At 43.5% G+C, this 19,268-nt stretch overlaps 1 protein-coding gene across 4 annotated transcripts in view; it reads right to left on the reverse strand.

Moving 5' to 3' along the window:
• Positions 1-19,268, reverse strand: part of ANXA4 (annexin A4) — a 112,358-nt gene that overhangs the window by 46,757 nt on the left and 46,333 nt on the right. For all 4 annotated transcript variants that reach the window (XM_040345884.1, XM_040345881.1, XM_040345883.1 and 1 more), the window contains 2 exons: positions 18,824-18,911; positions 15,219-15,313 (listed from right to left, as the gene is read on the reverse strand). In XM_040345884.1, coding sequence (XP_040201818.1) covers positions 15,219-15,313; positions 18,824-18,911 — 183 coding nt within the window. The remainder of the gene's footprint in view (positions 1-15,218; positions 15,314-18,823; positions 18,912-19,268) is intronic.

Here is a 19,268-nt window from a genome sequence, read left to right on the forward strand (position 1 = left end):
TCTAAGACTGCTGCTGCTTCTGGTTCCGATCCTGGCTTCGTCTGACTTCCCTGCTGGTTCCTGATCCTGGCTTCGTCTGACTTCCCTGCTGGTTCCTGATCCTGGCTTCGTCCGACTACCCTTCTGGTTCCTGACCTCTGGCTTCGCAAGACTCTGTTTAACCATCCGTTTGGACTTTTGCTTTACAGCTTGATTTTCAATAAAGCCTTCTTATTTTCACTTATCTCTTGTTGTACGTCTGGTTCATGGTTCCGTGACAGCAGCACTAGTGACATCACCAAATTAATTCCAACTGTAACGGAATGTTCCACACTCCGTTCCGTCATATACCACTTCCTCCAGTTTGAATATAAATATTATAGCCGCATATTACAACCAAGGACTAGGCAGGACTCGTTTGGCTGCAAAGCTGGAACCATCTAAACAGGGGTCAAGTCCTGGGGAAAAAGTGTGGGAACTCCCACCCAAGATCCACTCCCCCACCAAAAAAAAAAAAAAAAAGATACGCTCATATGCATAATTACTAAACTGCATGTTTTATTTTATTTTTCGATCCACTGTACCTTAGTAATCCCTTATGTTACTGGCCGCTTCCTGTATATGGATTCATCGGGTAGTGTGCGGGTATTCCATCACTTCCTCGATCCCACAATGTCTCCTGGGAGCTTTTGTCATTGTTCCCAGGAGACATTGCGGAGGTCTGCCGCGAGTTATCACGGGATTTAGAAAGAACTTTAAGCAAGTTCTTTCTAAATCCCGTGTTTAATTCGCAGCAGACCTCCGCAATGTCTCCTGGGAACAATGACAAAAGCTCCCAGGAGACATTGCGGCATCGAGGAAGTGACGGAATACCCGCACACTACCCGATGAATCCATATACAGGAAGCGGCCAGTAACAAAGGATCACCAAGGTTCGCCTGCCCGACAGTAAATCGAGCTGGGCATCGCCGCTTAGTGAAGGATTGGCTCGGCTGCTCTAGTCCTGCAAAAGGAACCGAGTTCCTGCTGTGAAAAAAGTGCAGGAACTCCGTTCCCACGCGTTCCTGCAGGACTTAAGCCCTGCATTTAAACAAGAATACAGGCTTTTATACACTTGAGAAGAAGGTCCCCCCTGATATTACCCTAAGAATACAAACTGTAACCAGAAACATAAATTAACATGAGCTAATTAACTAGTCATTTAACCAGCCTAGGTGACTCAGAGGTCTGACCTTTCAGGTCCTACTTGCCGTCTTCTAGCTCAGAAGACATAATACACATTATCAAGTATAAACACAGAACTCCTTCAGACAATAGCAGACCTACTTACAATAAACACATTATGGCAGGGGGCACAGGACAGGTGGCTTGCTGATGACATCAGCCCCTGTTATGAGTCCCACAATGGCAGAGACCATCATGGCCTTTTTAATAATGTCCTTTTGCATTACATAACAGAACATCTTCCTAAATGCTCCCTTTTTTTCTGTTTTTCTAATGATTTCAAATACATTTTTAGCTTTAAAATGTTTTTTAGGGTGGACCTCTGCTTTAAAGAAGAGTAAACTTTTTTTTATGTCAGCAACAGTGAAATCTCAGTGGGATAGAAATCACTTTGAAAGAACGCCATGGAATCTTTATACAAAGCACATTAGCAAAGTACTGAAACATTGATACGTTTTGCCAATGAAAAGGATTGTTTTCATGCTTTTGAGGTTATGCCAAGTTTTTCACTTGCATGACAAGATTTACTTAACCACTTGACAACTGGACACTTAAACCCCCTTAATAACCAGACCAATTTTCAGGTTTCGGTGCTCTTACATTTTGCATGACAATTACTCAGTCATACAACATTGTACCCAAATGAGTGTCCTTTTTTTCCCCACACAAATAGAGCTTTCTTTTGGTGGCATTTAATCACGGTTGGGTTTTTTATTTTTTGCGCTATAAGAAAAATTTATACTGCTACATATCTTTGGTAAAAATAAGTACAAATTGGTGCAAATTATTTGGTCTCTGTGAACGTTATAGAGTCCACAAGCTATGGTGTCAATATCTGAAAATGAATCACACCTGAAGTACTGACAGCCCATCTCATTTCTTGAGACCCTAACATGCCAGAAAAGTACAAATACCTCCCAAATGACCCCTTTTTGGAAAGAAGACATTCCAAGGTATTTAGAAAGAGGCATTGTGAGTTTTTTGAAGTTGTAATTTTTTCCCCACAATTCTTTGCAAAATCAAGATTTTTTTCTTTTCTTTTTTTTTCACAAAATGTTCATATTAGCAGGTTATAACTCACACACAGCAAATGCATAGCACAAATTACAACCCAAAACACATTCTGGTATTCCTCCCGAGTATGGCGATACCACATGTGTGAGACTTTTACACAGCGTGGCCACATACAGATGCCCAACATGCAGGGAGCACCTTCAGGCGTTCTGGAGCACCCAGGCCAATTCTGACATTTCTCTCCTACATGTAAAAATCATCATTTATTTGCTAGAAAATTACATGGAACCCCAAAACATTATATATGTTTTTTTTAGCAAAGGCCTTAGAGAATACAATGGTGGTCATTGCAACTTTTTATCTCGCACTGTATTTGCACAGCAATTAAAAAAAAAAAAAATCAGTAAAGTTAGCCCAATGTTTTTGCATAATGTGAAAGATGAAGTTACGCCAAGTAAATAGATACCCAACATGTCACCCTTCAAAATTGCACACACTCGTGCAATGGCGCCAAACTTCGCTACTTAAAAACCCCATAGGCGACTCTTTAAATATTTTTATTGGTTATATGTTTTTAGTTACAGAGAAGGTCTAGGGCCCAAATTATTGCTCTCGCTCTAACATTTGCAGAGATACCTCACATGTGTGGTTTGAACACCGTTTTCATATGTGGGCGGGACTTGCGTATGCGTTTGTTTCTGCATGCGAGCACACGGGGACAGGGGTGCTTTAAAAAATATATATATATATATATATATATATATATATATATATATATATATATATATATATATATATATATATATATATATATATATATATATATATATACATATATATATATATACACATACACACACACACACACACACATTTTATTGTTCATTTTAGTTTGAAACGTTTTTCCGCAAAAAATAAAACATTTTGATCACTTTTATTCCTATTACGAGGAATGTAAACATCCCTTGTAATAGGAATATGGCATGAAAGGTTCTCTTTACAGTGAGATGTGGGGTCAACAAGACCCCACATCTCACCTCTAGGGTGGGAAGCCTGAAATGAAAAACAATAAAAAAAAAAACAATCCTGGCTTCGATCGTAGCGTTGAGTCGGTAGAAGCAGGGGTGGGGGGGGGGCGTATTGCAGAGTATTGCAGGATATTGCAGAGTATTGCGGGATATTGCAGAGTATTGGGCAGAGTATTGTGTATTGCACTGTATGGGCAGAGTATTGGGCAGGGATGGCGGAGCAGGGATGGATGGCTGGATCTGTGACTGCAATTGTCACAGATCCAGCCCACAGCACTGCTGCTGCCTCCGCTCTCTCCCCCTCTCCTCTCACACTGTACCGATCGGTACAGAGAGGGGAGGGAGGAACCGGCGTCATCTAGGGTGACCATATTTCCAAACTACCATTCAGGGACACCCCCCCCCCCCTTCCCAAAAATCAGCTCCTGCTGTAAAGAATCACAGCGATTGGACACAAGAGGCGGGATTTATGATTTCTCCAATCACAAGCAGGGGGCGGAATTGGGCTCCCCCAGGCATTGCAGGACAAGTACTGTCAGTGAGTAAAGCGGCGACGTGGCTGCCTTTTTTGGGGGCATCAGATTGGCCTGGGGGGTGGCTGTGTCAGTTTCATTCCGGGACACTTTATTGTCCTGGAATGAATGTGCCCGGGACAGACCTGCAAAATGCGGGACTGTCCCGGGCAATCCGGGACAGGTGGTCACCCTAGCGTCATCACATGACGCCGGTTTGTTTACAAGTGATTGCTCCGTCATTGGACGGAGCGATCACGTGGTAAACCGCTGCTATCAGCGGCGATTTACCGTGATCCGCCGTGTCCTCTGGCCCCGCGGTCACGGACACTCCCGCGTGCGCGCCCCCAGGGGGCGCGCGATTCTGAAAGGCCATTAAGTAACGGCCTCCCAGAGTTAAGCAACCGCCCTGTAGCCGTGCTTTGGCTATGGGGCGGTGTCAAGTGGTTAAAGCAGAACAAGATAAAAAATAAGCAGCCCATTAAAAATAAAAACAACAAAAATCAGCTTTGGCTGCAATATTGAGCTTCAATGCAAAGATTTTCCCTTGCAGTATTTTTTTTATATGCCACTAGATGTCCTCTGAATGCCAGCATCATTCAACCCACTTCTTCTGGGTCTTCCTCTTCCCAAACCCATCCCCTGGGACTTGACAGTGAAAAACTGAAGCAGCACAGTAATGAGCTCATCTGTCACTCGTCTGTACATGAACTGATAGGCTCCTTGTGCTGCTTCTCCCTTTCAAACTCCAGCCTTGCTATACAGGGATGAAAAGTGGGCAATATCCGGTATTTACACTGCCTACATTTAGGGATTCATTAAATTGGAACTGCAGCGTGCTCACATAATCTGTAATAAAAACATATTTGCCATTTTGACGCTTCCCTCCAACCACTTTGCAGCATATTTGGCAAGTACAGAATCACAGTATATATAAAAAATACAGAAATCTCCGTCCACTGTCTGGCTACAATCATTTTAACTGTGGGCAGCTGAAGCTGCGGTCTGTTCACTTCCTGGATTTACACAGAGACACCTCCTGGCAACCTCTCACTAGTGGGAGAGCTGTGTATGATGTCATAAGCCTAGGCATTTTTCCCCAGACAAGAAACAGGAAGTGGGCTGTATTAGGTATTTACTGGCAGCAAATAAAAAAATAAAAAAAGTTTTACTATTCAAAGTTAAAACAATAGCAGATCCGGTCCGTGGTGCGCCTCGACAGGAGAGCGGCTGTTTTGAAACCCCCCTCTCCCTTCGCCCCTCTCGTCAGGTTAGGGAGAGTGGCGCCTAGTATGCTGCTCTGAACAGCTGATGTCGCGGCGGGGAAAGAAGAGCGGTAGCTCAGGAGGAGTGCACACGCCCGGCCACTCGTACATTACCCGATATATGACGGTACAAAGGGGCAGTGCACAGCAGAAGGACGCCAGTGGAAGTGCCGCGTTGAGGAGGGAATCCCTGTCAGAAAGCTCTTTGCAAGCCGCTGCCGTAATATTGAAACCATATGCAGCGGTCACAGCAGAGGCAGAAGGAAAACGGCAGACAGCAGTACCGGAGGATACCACGGCAGTAGGACCGGCTGCAAAGATCCTGACGGCACAGGAGGATCAAAACCGGACGAGAAGCACGGTAGCAGCCCCCGAGGTGGAGTGGGTAGTGGAAGAGCTGACCAGAGGTATTCTGTACCCATCTACAGAGGTAAAGTCACCATTACCATTACCATTAACGCCAGATATACGGAATTTATCGGGGGCTTATATCGCAACGCATACAGAGACACTGACTGCGCCACCCACACTAGAAATTAAAAGTGTGAAAATGGCCATAGTAGGTGAAATGTCAAGGGTAAAAGAAAAAATACACTCAGCAGGAGAGGACACACAGCCTGACCCACAGAATAGAGGGGACACAGCGAACACACCTGTACAAGAGCAGCCTCCTGACATTAGACAATTAAGCAGGCTTATCCAGGCCCTTCCGACCAAAGAGGACATTCAGAAAATGTTAACGGCCTTGACATGTACACTGAAAGAAGAGATGGATGAGGTCCGGATAAGAGTGTCAGATGGGGAACAAAAAATAGCTGTATTAGAGAACCAGCAAGCTACAGGTGACTATAGATTAGAAGTCCTGGAAGAAAAAGTTTGTAGACAGCAACAGCAGCTGGTTAGACTGCAATTAAAAGCTGAAGAGGCGGACAATAGAAGCAGAAGAAATAATGTACGCATTAGAGGTATACCGGAAAGTTGTGAGGGCGCTGCGCTAAGAGAAGCTGTCGTATCTATTTTCAACAAAATACTTAAAAAAAAATCCAGAGTCCCTAATAGAGCTGGATAGAGTGCATAAGGTCCCTACAATAAGAAACCCGGATCAAAGCAGTCCTCGAGATGTGTTATGCCGAATACATTTCTTTAGAATAAAGGAGGATATTCTGAGGGAGGTATGGAAAGAAGGAACTGTGATATGGGAGGGGGCAAGTATACAGCTATTTCCAGATTTGTGTTGGCAAACAAAAGCAAGACGACGTTTGCTGAGACCGCTACTTGAATATATACGCAGTCTAGAAGCTAAATATAGATGGGGATACCCGCTGGCTGTAAATATAAAAAGGGCAGGAAGAAATTTCAATCTAAGAGATCCCTCTCAGCTCCCCGCTCTCTTTGGATTTCTGGAAGCAACGCCTATAGAAGTACCGAATTGGTTGGACTTACCAGACACAGTATCAGATAAATAGAGGGAGGATATAGACAGCAAAGGTCCACAGTAATATAGACATTGATACCATGGAGAGTCATCCCTCAAAAATTGGAAGAAAGGGAGAGGAAGCTAATTACTTGCCCCCAGTTAAGGGGGGTTTCTGACAATAATTTACACCCCCTTCTTTTTTATAGCCCTCTTTTTTTTTTTTTTAGGGCTGGGAAAATATTTTGGATTTTGGAAAAGTTCGAGTAAAGTGTGCAGTATAACACAGATAGGGGTTAAGCACAGAAACAACGAGGAATTCTAGTGCCTGTTTTTTTTTTCCTTTTTGGTTTTTGGGGGTATCCTGAGAACATCTCTCTCCCTATGTTTTTTTGAAGGCCCTTTTTAGGCCATATCCAAACGCTGGCTGGTTATTGGTGTTTTACTGCCGGTGTAGTGGGATTTGGTGTATATGTATTTTGGGTATGTTCATGATTATAGAAGATTAGAGGCCAGAATGGGAATCCAGAAAACAATATAGGATATGATCGGCTTCCCCGTCCACCATAGGGGTGGGAGGGAATTTGGGGTTGAGATGGGAGGGGGTAGGGGGGGGGGGAAGGGGAATAGGGAGAAGGGTTGGTGTTGGGTTAGAGGGGAATTTTGTTTTCTGTGGGTACGATATTGTATTGTATGATATTGGGTTGGTAAGGGTTCGATGGTTAAGAGGTGGACACCATTTCACTAAATGAAGTATGATAAACATTATAAGGGGTTTAAGTATCAAGTGGGAACAAGGATGGGTAAGAGTGAGACACGAATAAGTAAGGGAATGGGAAGAGTAGAGATGCAGTGTAATAAGGAAGGAATTGCTCACAGGGGTAAAACAAGAGCACTTGATTTATGGATGATTTTGACACTAATGTCTAGTACATCTAGACACACCAGAGGATGGGGATAACACAGTCAATAGAGGACGAACTTAAAGAAGTGACACGGGGAAGGGGGGGGTAGGAAGGGAAGGATTTGGGGAGGGGGGTGGTAGGGGATTGGTTAGTGGGAGATGGGATGAGGGGAGGAAGGGGGGGAGGGGTGGAGGGGAAGAACAAACAAGCAACCCAAAATATTAAGATAGGGAATCTGTGGAGCTAGGGAATAATGTAAAAGTATTAAGAGTGCAAGATTGCCGGGCTAAGGCAGGGAAAAGAGATAAGAGAGAAAGAAGTGGGAGGAGGGATGACAGGAACGTTATGTATATACAGAATGATATGTATGTGATATGTATGTATAATACTGTAAATATGTGGATACCGATGTTATTGAAGAGGGATGAAAAGGCCCAGATATGAAAACGGCCGGTAGCTGTTTAGGAGGTGGGGGGAGGGAGGCGGGGGGCGGGGAGGGGGGAGTGGACGGGGGGGGGGGGGGGAGAGGATTTTTTCCCTTTTTCTTTCCCTCTCCCCCTTTCTTGCTCCTCTCCTCTCTTGGTCTCTGTTTCTCTCCTTCTCTGGAGGGGAGGGGAGGGAGACCAAATAGACGAGGGGTACCCGGACCTACGTGAAGGCACGATTCTCCTTGATGCTCATACACCGACCCCCATTAGAGCGCCTCTCCTCCGTGTGGAGGGAAGTCGGAGACGCTAGGTGGAGGGTGTAGGAATTTTTTTTTTTTTTTTCTCCTTTTTCCGGGTCTGAGATCCCAGGGGATTAACCAGATCAGGTCTAACTTTTTTTTTTTTTTTTTCTCTTCCCGGGCTCTCCTTTTTTCCCCCCCTTCCTCGCTCGCTTCCTCTCGCGCATTCTTTTTGGCCGGGGGGTGGAGCCCCCTGTCATCTTATTGTTTTATCCCCCCGATCCCTTTCCCCTCCCAAGAAGAGCTGTGGGGGATAACCTAGGCAAAATTTCAAAATGTCAAAAATTACGGTAATGACCTATAATGTGAAAGGGCTAAATAAACCGGAGAAACGATCAAAATTAATGGCAGAACTATGGAGATCAAAGGCACAAATAGTATTTCTCCAAGAGACTCATTTAAAAAAAAATAAAATTCCAAAGCTAGAGAACCACAGATTCCCAAAGGTGCATCACAGTTCCTCATCGTCAACAAAGACAAAGGGAGTATCAATTATGCTCTCAAAAACGATTTTATGGAAAGAGTTAAGCGTAATAAAGGAAGAGGAAGGACGCCTCCTTATTGTGAAAGGATACATAAATGAGCAGAAGGTGACCCTGGTAAATGTGTACTTGCCCAATGACGGTCAAATAGCAGCATTGGAGAAATACACAAACAGGGTACAACAGATTACAGAAGGTATTGCAATAATGGCAGGAGACTTAAATATTGCTCTAGATCCTATTTTAGACACATCAAGGGGAACCTCACATCTAGCATATAGCAAACTAAGCAAAGCAAATAGACTCCTACAAGAAACACAGGTAGTAGACTGCTGGAGGACCACCCACCCACATGAGAGAGATTACACTTTTTTTTCAGCGAAATATAGAACCTATTCCAGAATAGATTATATATTTGTATCACAAAATTATTTACAGGGAATAGACGAAGTTACTATTGGGTCTTTTTCAATATCTGACCACGCACCCATAAAATGTACATTGAAATGGGGGGAAGCTGTAGCACGTGAGTGGCACTGGAAAATCAATGAGTCCCTTATAAGGGACCCAGAGTATGAGGAAAAGATAAAACAGGAAATGGAGACCTTCTTTTACAATAACGAGGACGGAGAAGTGACCCCAATGTGCATTTGGGAAACACATAAGTGTTATATCAGAGGAATACTGATATCTCTGGGAACACATAGGAAACGAAAGATAGGAGCACAGATGGATGCTTTGATGGGAGAAATCCGTAGACTAGAAAAAGCACATAAAAGATCATTGGCAATACAGGTAGAGGAAGAGCTGAGGAAGGCACGAGAGGAATTGAACCTACTATTAACGGATAAAGCGAAAGCATCATTAAGAAGGTGTAAACAAGCGTTTTATGAATTTGGCAACAAACCAAGTAAGATGCTAGCGAGAGCTTTAGGAGAAGTAAGAGCCCAAAACCATATAGAGGGTATCAAAACAACGGGGGACAAAATAACGAAATCCCCACAAGAAATTGCTGAAATATTTAGAAACTATTATGTGAGTTTGTACCAACTAGATGGGGAGCAGAGGATGGCGAAAATGGGGGAGAGGGAGGGAAAAATAAAAGAATACATAGAGAAGTCAGGAATGCCGAAGCTATCAGAGGATATAGGGAGAAGCCTAGAAGGCCGGATAACAGCAGAAGAAGTTAGAAACACGCTTAAGCAGTTAAAACCAGGTAAAGCACCTGGCCCAGACGGATTTACCCTTCTTTATTATAAGACCTATGCAGAAAAGTTGCTGCCGAGATTCTTAGGTGCTTTCAACTCGATACGAGAAGGACAGGAGATGCCAGAAGAAACTCTTATGGCACACATAGCGGTTATACAGAAAGAGGGGAAAGACCCAGCGCAATGTGCAAATTATCGCCCAATATCTTTACTGAACGTTGATTTGAAGATCTTCGCAAAAATTTTAGCAAACAGAATATTACCACACACGCCTAGCCTGATACATCAGGACCAAGTAGGCTTCACGCCAGGAAGAGAAGGTAGGGAAAATACGCAACGAGTGATAAATGCGATCCACCTCTCGCAGTCACATAAAAAGCCCTTAGTATTAGTATCTACGGACGCTGAAAAAGCATTCGATAGGGTTGATTGGAAGTTTTTAAAATCTACTATTCAACATATAGGACTGCGGGAGGGAATGCAAAGATGGATTATGAGCTTATATTCCAGACCAAAAGCGAAAATAAAGATAAATGGCATTATGTCAGAACCCTTCGATATATGCAATGGGACACGACAAGGGTGTCCTCTATCGCCATTGATCTTTGTTTTAACACTAGAACCTTTTTTAAGAACAATAAGGCTAAGCACAGATATTAGAGGAATAAAAGTAAAGGGGGGAGAGCAGAAGCTCGCGGCATTTGCCGATGATTTAATGTTTTTTGTGACAGAACCGGTGCTATCTCTGCCCCCACTGCTTGCGGAGATAGATAAGTATGGAAAAATCTCAAACTTTAGAGTAAACTATGACAAATCAGAGGCAATGGGGGTAGAGATGAATAATACACAACAACAACAATTAGCGAGCTGCTTCTCATTTAGATGGACGAACTCACATGTAGGATACCTGGGGACTAAAATTCCGAAGAAACTAAGCAGAATACTAGAGTTAAATTTAGCCCCGTTGGTAAGACAATTGAAAAAAGACTTACAGAAATGGGACAAGGAGGTGTTTACTTGGTTCGGGAGGATTAACATCCTAAAGATGAATGCAATGCCGAGGTTATTGTACGTACTACAGACACTCCCAACAAGGATACCGCAGGGATTCCTTAAAGGAATCAGAGCGAAGTTTGCAGGATTCATATGGGCAGGGAAACCGGCAAGAGTGAGAAGAGATATCTTAACACTGCCAAAGGAAAAGGGGGGAGTAGTGATTTCCAGATCCTCTAGCCTATTATGAGGCAGTTCACCTGTCGAGAGTACTTGACTGGTGCGTTGCGCCAAAGATCAAACCTTGGATCCTCTTAGAACAAGAAATGACGGATATCCCACTGGAGGGGCTATTATGGCTCTCTAAATCGGTCATACCACAGACAGTCAAGAGACACCCAACGATAGGGACGACAATTAGTACTGTTAAAAAAATACTCAAAAACCTAGAGGACGAAACGGAAGTTAACCCGATGACACCAATTCTAGGGAACCCAGTGTTTACCCCTGGCCTGAATGATCCAGGCTTCGGGAATTTAAAAAATAGAGGTCAAACTAGACTGATACACTTTCAGAGAGAGAATCGGGTAATGTCTAATGAAGAAATAGAAAGAGAATTGGCCGAACATTTAGACCTTTATAGGAGAAGACAGTTAGGGGGATTTCTCCGAACTATTCGAGGACAAATCAGGGTGAGAGAAATACTGACGGAATTTGAGAAAATGTGTCTTAAGAGAGAACCAGTAAGACATTCACTCTCCCTGTTCTATTCAATGGTAAATGAAATAAAAGCGCCACGAGTAATAGGTTTTATTCAGAGATGGGAAAGAGACCTAGAGGTAACATTCACGGAAACTCAGAAGAAAAAAATCTTTCAATTTAATCATAAAGCATCAATAGCATCTAAATTCCAAGAAGGAGGATATAAGATCCTGAGCAGGTGGTACAGAACACCGGAGGTCTTAAATCAGATCTTTCCCCAAGTGTCAAATATTTGCTGGCGATGTCAGAAAGAAGAGGGAACTCTGCTACATATTTTTTGGAACTGTGAAGGAGTCAAAGACTTCTGGAAAATGGTATCTGAAGTGATAGAAGAAATAACTGAGATATTATTAGGGGATGAACCGGCGACATATCTGCTATTAGATTTACCCATGTCAATAGAAAAATGTAAAAGATCCCTAGTGAGACATTTAGTGGTCACAGCCAGATCGTGTATCCCGGTTCTTTGGAAGAGCACATGTTCTCCAAGCAAATCACAATGGATAGCCAAAATTACTGAAATGCAAAGCATGGAGACCCTCACGGCATCTTTGAGGGAGGGGGAGGAGAGGGTGGAGGAAATATGGGCACCATATGTCAGATATAGAGCGCGGGGGGAGGGGGGGAGGGATGGGGGTGAGGAGGAGAGTCCACTAGGAGGAGGAGGTAGAGCTTCAGGCCTTCTTTTTTTTTTCTTTTTTTTGTGCCGGGTAATAGACTCGGAGGTAGGGGGGGGAGGGGGAGAAGATGGGGTATTAGTGCCTTAAACGGGGGAAGATCACGTCAAAGATGAAAGAAAAGGGAGGAAAAGAGGAAAAGGAGAAAAAGCATATGGGTAGAAGAGGTGCAGAGGGAGAGCGGCAGATAAAAATAGATGAAACCTAAATAAGGAAAAGGACAAACATAAGAATGTAGAGTATGAAGCTGTCTATAATGTTTGATGTGATACGAACCTGGGTTTGAGGAAATGTGATATGTTGAAAAATGAAAAATAAAGAATTTGTAAAAAAAAAAAAAAAACAATAGCAGAAGATTTAACCACTTAAGGACCGCCTCCTGCACATATACGTCGGCAGAATGGCACGGCTGGGCACATGTACGTCCTCTACATGTACCCAGCCGTGGGTCCCGCGGACCCGATCGTCGCTGGAGTCCCGCGATCGGTCCCCGTAGCTGAAGAACGGGGAGAGCCACGTGTAAAACACTGCTTCCCCGTTCTTCACTGTGGCGGCTGCATCGATCGTGTCATCCTTTTTATAGGGGGATACAATCGATGATGTCACTCCTACAGCCACACCCCCCTACAGTTGTAAACACACTTCAGGGAACACATAACCCCAACAGCGCCCCCTAGTGGTTACCTCCCAAACTGCAACCGTCATTTTCACAGTAAACAATGCATTTTAAATGCATTTTTTGCTGTGAAAATGACAATGGTCCCAAAAATGTGTCAAAATTGTCCGAAGTGTCCGTCATAATGTCGCAGTCACGAAAAAAAATAAAATAAATAAATAAATCGCTGATCGCCGCCATTAGTAGTAACATAAAAATAATTAATAAAAATGCAATAAAACTATCCTTTATTTTGTAAACGCTATAAATTTTGCGCAAACCAAACGATAAACGCTTATTGCAATTTTTTTTACCAAAAATAGGTAGAAGAATACGTATCGGCCTAAACTGAGGGAAACTTTTTTTTTTTTATATATTTTTGGGGGATATTTGTTATAGCAAAAAGTATAGAATTTTTTTCAAAATTGTCGCTCTATTTTTGTTTATAGCACAAAAAATAAAAACCGCAGAGGTGATCAAATACCACCAAAAGAAAGCTCTATTTGTGGGAAAAAAAGGACGCCAATTTTGTTTGGGAGCCACATCGCACAACCGCGCAATTGTCAGTTGAAGTGACGCAGTGCCGAATCGCAAAAAGGGGCAAGGTCCTTTAGCTGCATTTTGGTCCGGGTCTTAAGTGGTGAATAGATGGAAAGATGAAAAAAATGACAGAAGTTTCGCTTTAAAGGCTGCAGGGTGGCAATAATTTGTGCGTTTTAAATATGCCTAGTGTTAAAGGGGTTGTAAACCCTCATGGGTTTTTCACCTTAATGCATTAAGGTGAAAAACCTTCTGTGGTGCTGCAGCCCCCCCGAGCCCCCATTTTACTTACCTGACCCCGATCCTTCTCCAGCCAGGAATGAGCACATCAGCTCTACCTGGTGTCTCATGTCCTGATTGAATAGATTGATAGCAGTGGGAGCCAATGGCTGCGATGCTATCAATCAAATTCAATGACGCAGCACTGGGGGGGCGGGGCCGAGTCCTGAATTCTGTGTGAACGGACACGGAAGAGCATCTGCACAGGTGTCCACCAAGGAAAGCGCTTCTCCAACGTGGACACTCGATGCGGGGAGGAGCAACCAGCGCAGCTGAGGAACCCCAGAAGGAGGATCGGGGGCCACTCTGTGCAAAGACGAACTGCACAACATACATGAGGGTTTACAAACCCTTTAACCACTTGCCGAATGCTGCATGCCGATATACATCGGCACAATGGCAGCGGTGGGCAAATGGGCGTACCTGTACGTCCCCTTTAAGAAGTCACGTGGGGGGCATGTGCGAGCCCGACGCTCTCTCCATGACCTAGCCCGCGGGCCCCGCAAACGTGATGTTCGCCGGCGGCCCGCGATCATGTCACGGAGAGGCAGAACTGGGAGATGCCTATGTAAACAAGGCATTTACCTGTTCTGCTTAGTAATAGGACAGTGATCTACTGTTCCCTGTAATCGGGAGCAGTGATCACGGTTGTGTCACTTGTAGCCCACCCCCCCACAGTTAAATCACTCCCTAGGACACACTTAACCCCTTCATCATCCCTTAGTGTTTAACCCCTTGCCTGCCAGTGTCATTTACACAGTAATCAATCCCTTTTTTAGCACTGATCGCTGTATAAATTATATTGGTCCCTGTGACAGAACTAGCCGGGACAGAGGCTTTTGGAGGGGACTGAATGCTAGCCTCTAGCATACCGATCATGGGCCCTGGCATATGGGAGAATAGTACCATTTGTGAGCTGTATGCTTCGGGACCCTTGAAGTGGTGTTATTTTGGATTCAGGTCCATGTCCCCCTAAGACACACAGACTCTAAGAACCCTGTATATGCCATATTGGAAATAGTGACCGATTTATAATGTTGGCACACATACTGTTAGAATATGCCAATGTCAACTCCAGCCACCTGTCTGCTATAACTTCTAAGAGTCTTTCACCCATTGTTGTTTGTGCCAATTGGCAGAGACTGTAGCATCATCAGCCCACGCCTCTCTGACTCTCAAAGCCAATCCGAGCAGGCTACTGTATGTAGCCTGCTCGGATTGGCCGAGGTTGTTACTCCAATCCGAGCAGGCTCTGTATTCATCGCTCACCGGGATTGACCAAGCAGTATATACTGTATGTAGCAGAAGCTACATACAGTATTACCGCACATCCAGCAGGCATCCGAGCAGCTGACCCGGCGTATAAGACGACCCCTGCTTTTTGGCCATTTCTTTTAAGTGTAAAAGGTAGTCTTATACTTTACTGCATATACAGACTGATTATACTGTTGTGAGTTTAGTAACACTTTAATGTTGCTCAAAATATACCATTGGCTCTCTAAGCTTTAGAGTTCTATATTATTCAATAGTCAAAGCCCCAAAATGCAGTCTTACCTTTCCTACAGAGGCCTTGTAAGCAGTTTTAATTTCCTGACGCTGTGCAAGGGTTCTGTTTGCAATCACATCAATGACGTTATCTTCATTAGTACCTAAAGAGAGGACAGAGAAGAACATAAGTAGAAGACAGTTAATGATGCATATCGGTGTAGCACTACCCCCGGAGGTGCTGCTGGTTTGTTTGGGTGGCATGTTACCTCTACTTCCTCGCCATCTAGGGTATCAGAGGAGAGCTGAGAAAAAGTTCAATGTCCACACTTTAGACTTCTTTTTCTTTACTTTATTTTCAGAACTTGGTAAAAGAAGGGTAATAGGCAATAGGTTCAGGTGTATAACTTCTGTTCGGAAACACTCCTGCTTCCAGCAACGCAGCTTTCATTGCCACTCTACCCAGAGCGGGTATTGTGCACCTGGATAGGCCTCTTCCACTAACCTAGCAGCCAGGATGTCACACGGAAACTTGGTAAAGTCTCTGCCACAGACCTTCCCAAAGACGGAGGTATATTCGGTCCAAAATCCTCTCAGCACAGGATTAAGCACCCAGATCTCTCCTGAATAACTTCTTGTTAAATTAGAACTGACAGGCGACCATCATTCAGCCTTTCAGTAACGGTGCATCCTTCGATGAAGTTCAAGGCCTCTCCTGAGATACCAGCCTCTTGCACGGTACTCTCCAAGACAGGTTCTTCATCGAGTGGCTTCCTCCCTCAGGACGGACAGCACAGGACCACTCTGCAAGTGTAGACCCAGTCTGACTACCGGGCCTACTTAATAGATCATAGGTCCCGGAGCCAGGAACACTTGAACGCGCACCCCCGGCCATGAGGGCTACACACGGAGGGGTGGTGGGACGACAGACCCAGGATTGACGACGACCCCCGACTAATGACGTCTGTCCTTTAAGTACTCCTCCCCAGCATGCACAGCGGGACGATCAACTCCCCCTGATTGGCTGCCGAAAGGAAACACCCAAAACACCTTGACCTGACTGCTGCCACCCTTGGTCTGGGATGGTAACAGCACCCCTGACAACAATAGTGGTCACTCACAGTACAGCCATGGCTGGAACAGAGGCCCAAATTTAGTGAAAAATCATACAGTCTGAGTCAACTAACTTTCAGACTACCCTCTAAATTTAAAGCAGGGCCGGCTAGAAAGTACCAGGCTGCTACATCAGTTACAAAGGTTCCCTAGCTGAATAAATTCCAATGAATGTACGGACGAAATGTATCTACTGGTAATGGGGGTGGAGCCTGTGTTAAATTGGGTTCACAATGAAGTAATCTGACATTAGCTCCTACTAACTGCATACAAAGGATGTTAATACTGAACCCATCTGGTACAGGCCCAGCAAATGTTCTTCCTACATAAAAAGGTAGAACCTTGTATTTTAAGTTGGCATCTAATTTGCCCGTTACAGAACCTGAATTTCTGGGGAGTGTATACTTTCTCTGAAACTCCTGCAAATAAATACATACAATGTAGTTGCCCATTGTAGAATTTGCAATACATTGGTGGCTGTTCTTACGATCGTACCTTCTGCTGCCAACTCTTTTACCCTTGTCCTGTCTAATGTTAAATTCCATTTTTGTCTTGCCATTTATGCAGTTAAGCAGGAATTCTACTAATAACTCCTAGCTAGTCCTGTTTTGGTTTATGATTACACCTGGCTTACTTTAGAGGTGTTTTTGACTCCCTAGAACACATTTTCATTCTTGCCCAGACCTACTAATTAAGTGTGGTTCCTTAAAGCAGTTGTATAGTAATTTTTGGAACTTTTACCTACAGGTAAGCCTATAATAAGGCTTACCTGTAGGTAAAAAAAATATATATATATCTCCTAAACCTTAATGGTTTAGGAGATATTCCCCTTGAAATGAGCCGCTGACTGCACAGGGGATTCTTGGCTGAGGGCTCGGCAGACGCCGGACCTTGCCGGAAAGAAGTCTCCCACGCGCATGTGTGGGAGCGAGACATTGCGGCTCCAGCCACTCACGGCGTTGGAGCCGCGATACCCGGAAGACACGCTGAGGCAACATGTCAGCTACCTCGGCGTGGACCAGGTAATTTACTGACGCCTCGTTCTAAGGTGCATACTAGCTCATTATGCCTTTTGCCTTACAGGTAGCAAAAAAATAAAAAAATATATGGGACTATACAACCGCTTTAATGCCAAGATACTAATATCCAATGATGTACATGATAATACAAGGGTTTACATAGTACATGATGGTATCTGAGCATTGGTAAAAGTGAAAAAAGGCAGCTTTCATAGACAAAGAGGGGTCGATTTACTAAAGGCTGCTCACTTTGCAGCACATAGTGAATGTGGTGAAATTTCATTTAGCAACGAATATGCAATTACATGCAAGGAAATATAAAAAAAAAATACCCACACACCACACAGCATTTTGGCTTGCACATGATTGGACGACTGAAGTCTGCTGAGCTTCACCTTATTCACTAGGCTCTGAGGAAATGTCCCATGCAAAGTGCACTTTCCCTTACATAATGGTCAGTTACCTTTTACCAACCCCTGAGCATTGCAATTCCATTCAGAGCCGTGTTCTCTATTAACACAACCACAATATAGCCTTTTAGGGTTGTGAGAAAGTAAAAGTTTATCTAGAGAGTCTAAAGAACAATAGAAGGAATTGTGCCGTTTCAGTGGATTTTTATATGCTCAATGTTCTGTGAAAATTCCATACATACCCACAGTCTAAATCACGGATCCTTTGACCAACAGCAGCTCAACATGTATTGCTCTCCTTTGCATTAAACATTCCAAGTTATCCAAGAAGAAAAACGGGAAGGATATAGAAATTGCAGTGACCCCCAGCAAACAACCAGATCAAAATTTTACTGTAGTCTGATAAAATATGATTTTAATTGGATATTTTAGGTTCCTGCACTCCTTAATTGATTTTCATCTGCATTATTAAAGGGGGACTGAAACTGAAAACGTTATTTAATTAATTTTTAAGGTTCAAAGTAGGGTTGTCCCGATACCACTTTTTTGAGACCAAGTCACGGGGGGGGGGGGGGGGGGGGGGGGGCGGGTGAAGAGAGAAGCGGAGAAATTACTTTTAAATTTATATATCTGTGATCGGTGCTCTTAACTTCCCCATGCACTGATCACCGCTGACTGTAAAATGCTTGGTATCGGGCCCGATATCGGTATCGGGACAACCCTAGTTCAAAGCAAACTCACCCAACCATCCATGCAGAGGCATGGAAGTCACCAGTATGAGACATTTTTAGCAGGATCAAAATTAGATGATCTTATGCCTAAGGAGTAAGCAGTTATCCACTAACTAATAATGGCATTTAAAGTGGGTGGACAGGTAATCATTAGTTTAGAAAAGTGCTTCCAAAGCCATCACTGGCAGCAACTACCATTGGTGTGCGTGCCACCCCTCCTTGCTATGCATTGCATAAAACAAATCACAATCAGATCATGCCAGAACATCCAGCCACCTTTAGAAGTCTCAGTGTACAGTACAGGCCTTTCATGATTTTTTTTTTTTTATATTATGTGTATATAATTTCCCAACATGTTCTGAGACAAAAAAAAAAAAAAGTTACTGTAGCCAGCCACTCACCTATCCCTTTCATGGCTTTCCGCAACTTCTCCACATCTTCTGCTGCATTGAAGTTTGAGAAAGGTTTGATGGTTCCTTTGGTTCCAATCTGTAATAGTGACATATTTGAGTACATTTTCAGTGGAACAGTGTATGAAAATAATAATAATTAATATTAACAGGTTTTTGGAACTAAATAGTAACAAATGAAATAAATACATGTACAGTAACACTACTAAAAACATGTATTGTTTCTGTCTGTGCCCCAGTTGAATAGATTTTTAAGGAGAGGTGGGCCTAAACCCATCCACGTAATCAGTAAAATTATAAGTAATTTTACATATAGCTAGTACAAAATGTGTATAGTCCATCTATATATCAGTGTCCTGTACCATAAAAAAAGTGTAGGGCCCAGGATTAAAGTATCAGCCTTTTACAAGGCTGTACAGGACAAATTGCTTCAGAT

The sequence above is a fragment of the Rana temporaria genome, chromosome 3 (genome assembly GCF_905171775.1).
Source record: "Rana temporaria chromosome 3, aRanTem1.1, whole genome shotgun sequence".
Taxonomy (NCBI): domain Eukaryota; kingdom Metazoa; phylum Chordata; class Amphibia; order Anura; family Ranidae; genus Rana; species Rana temporaria.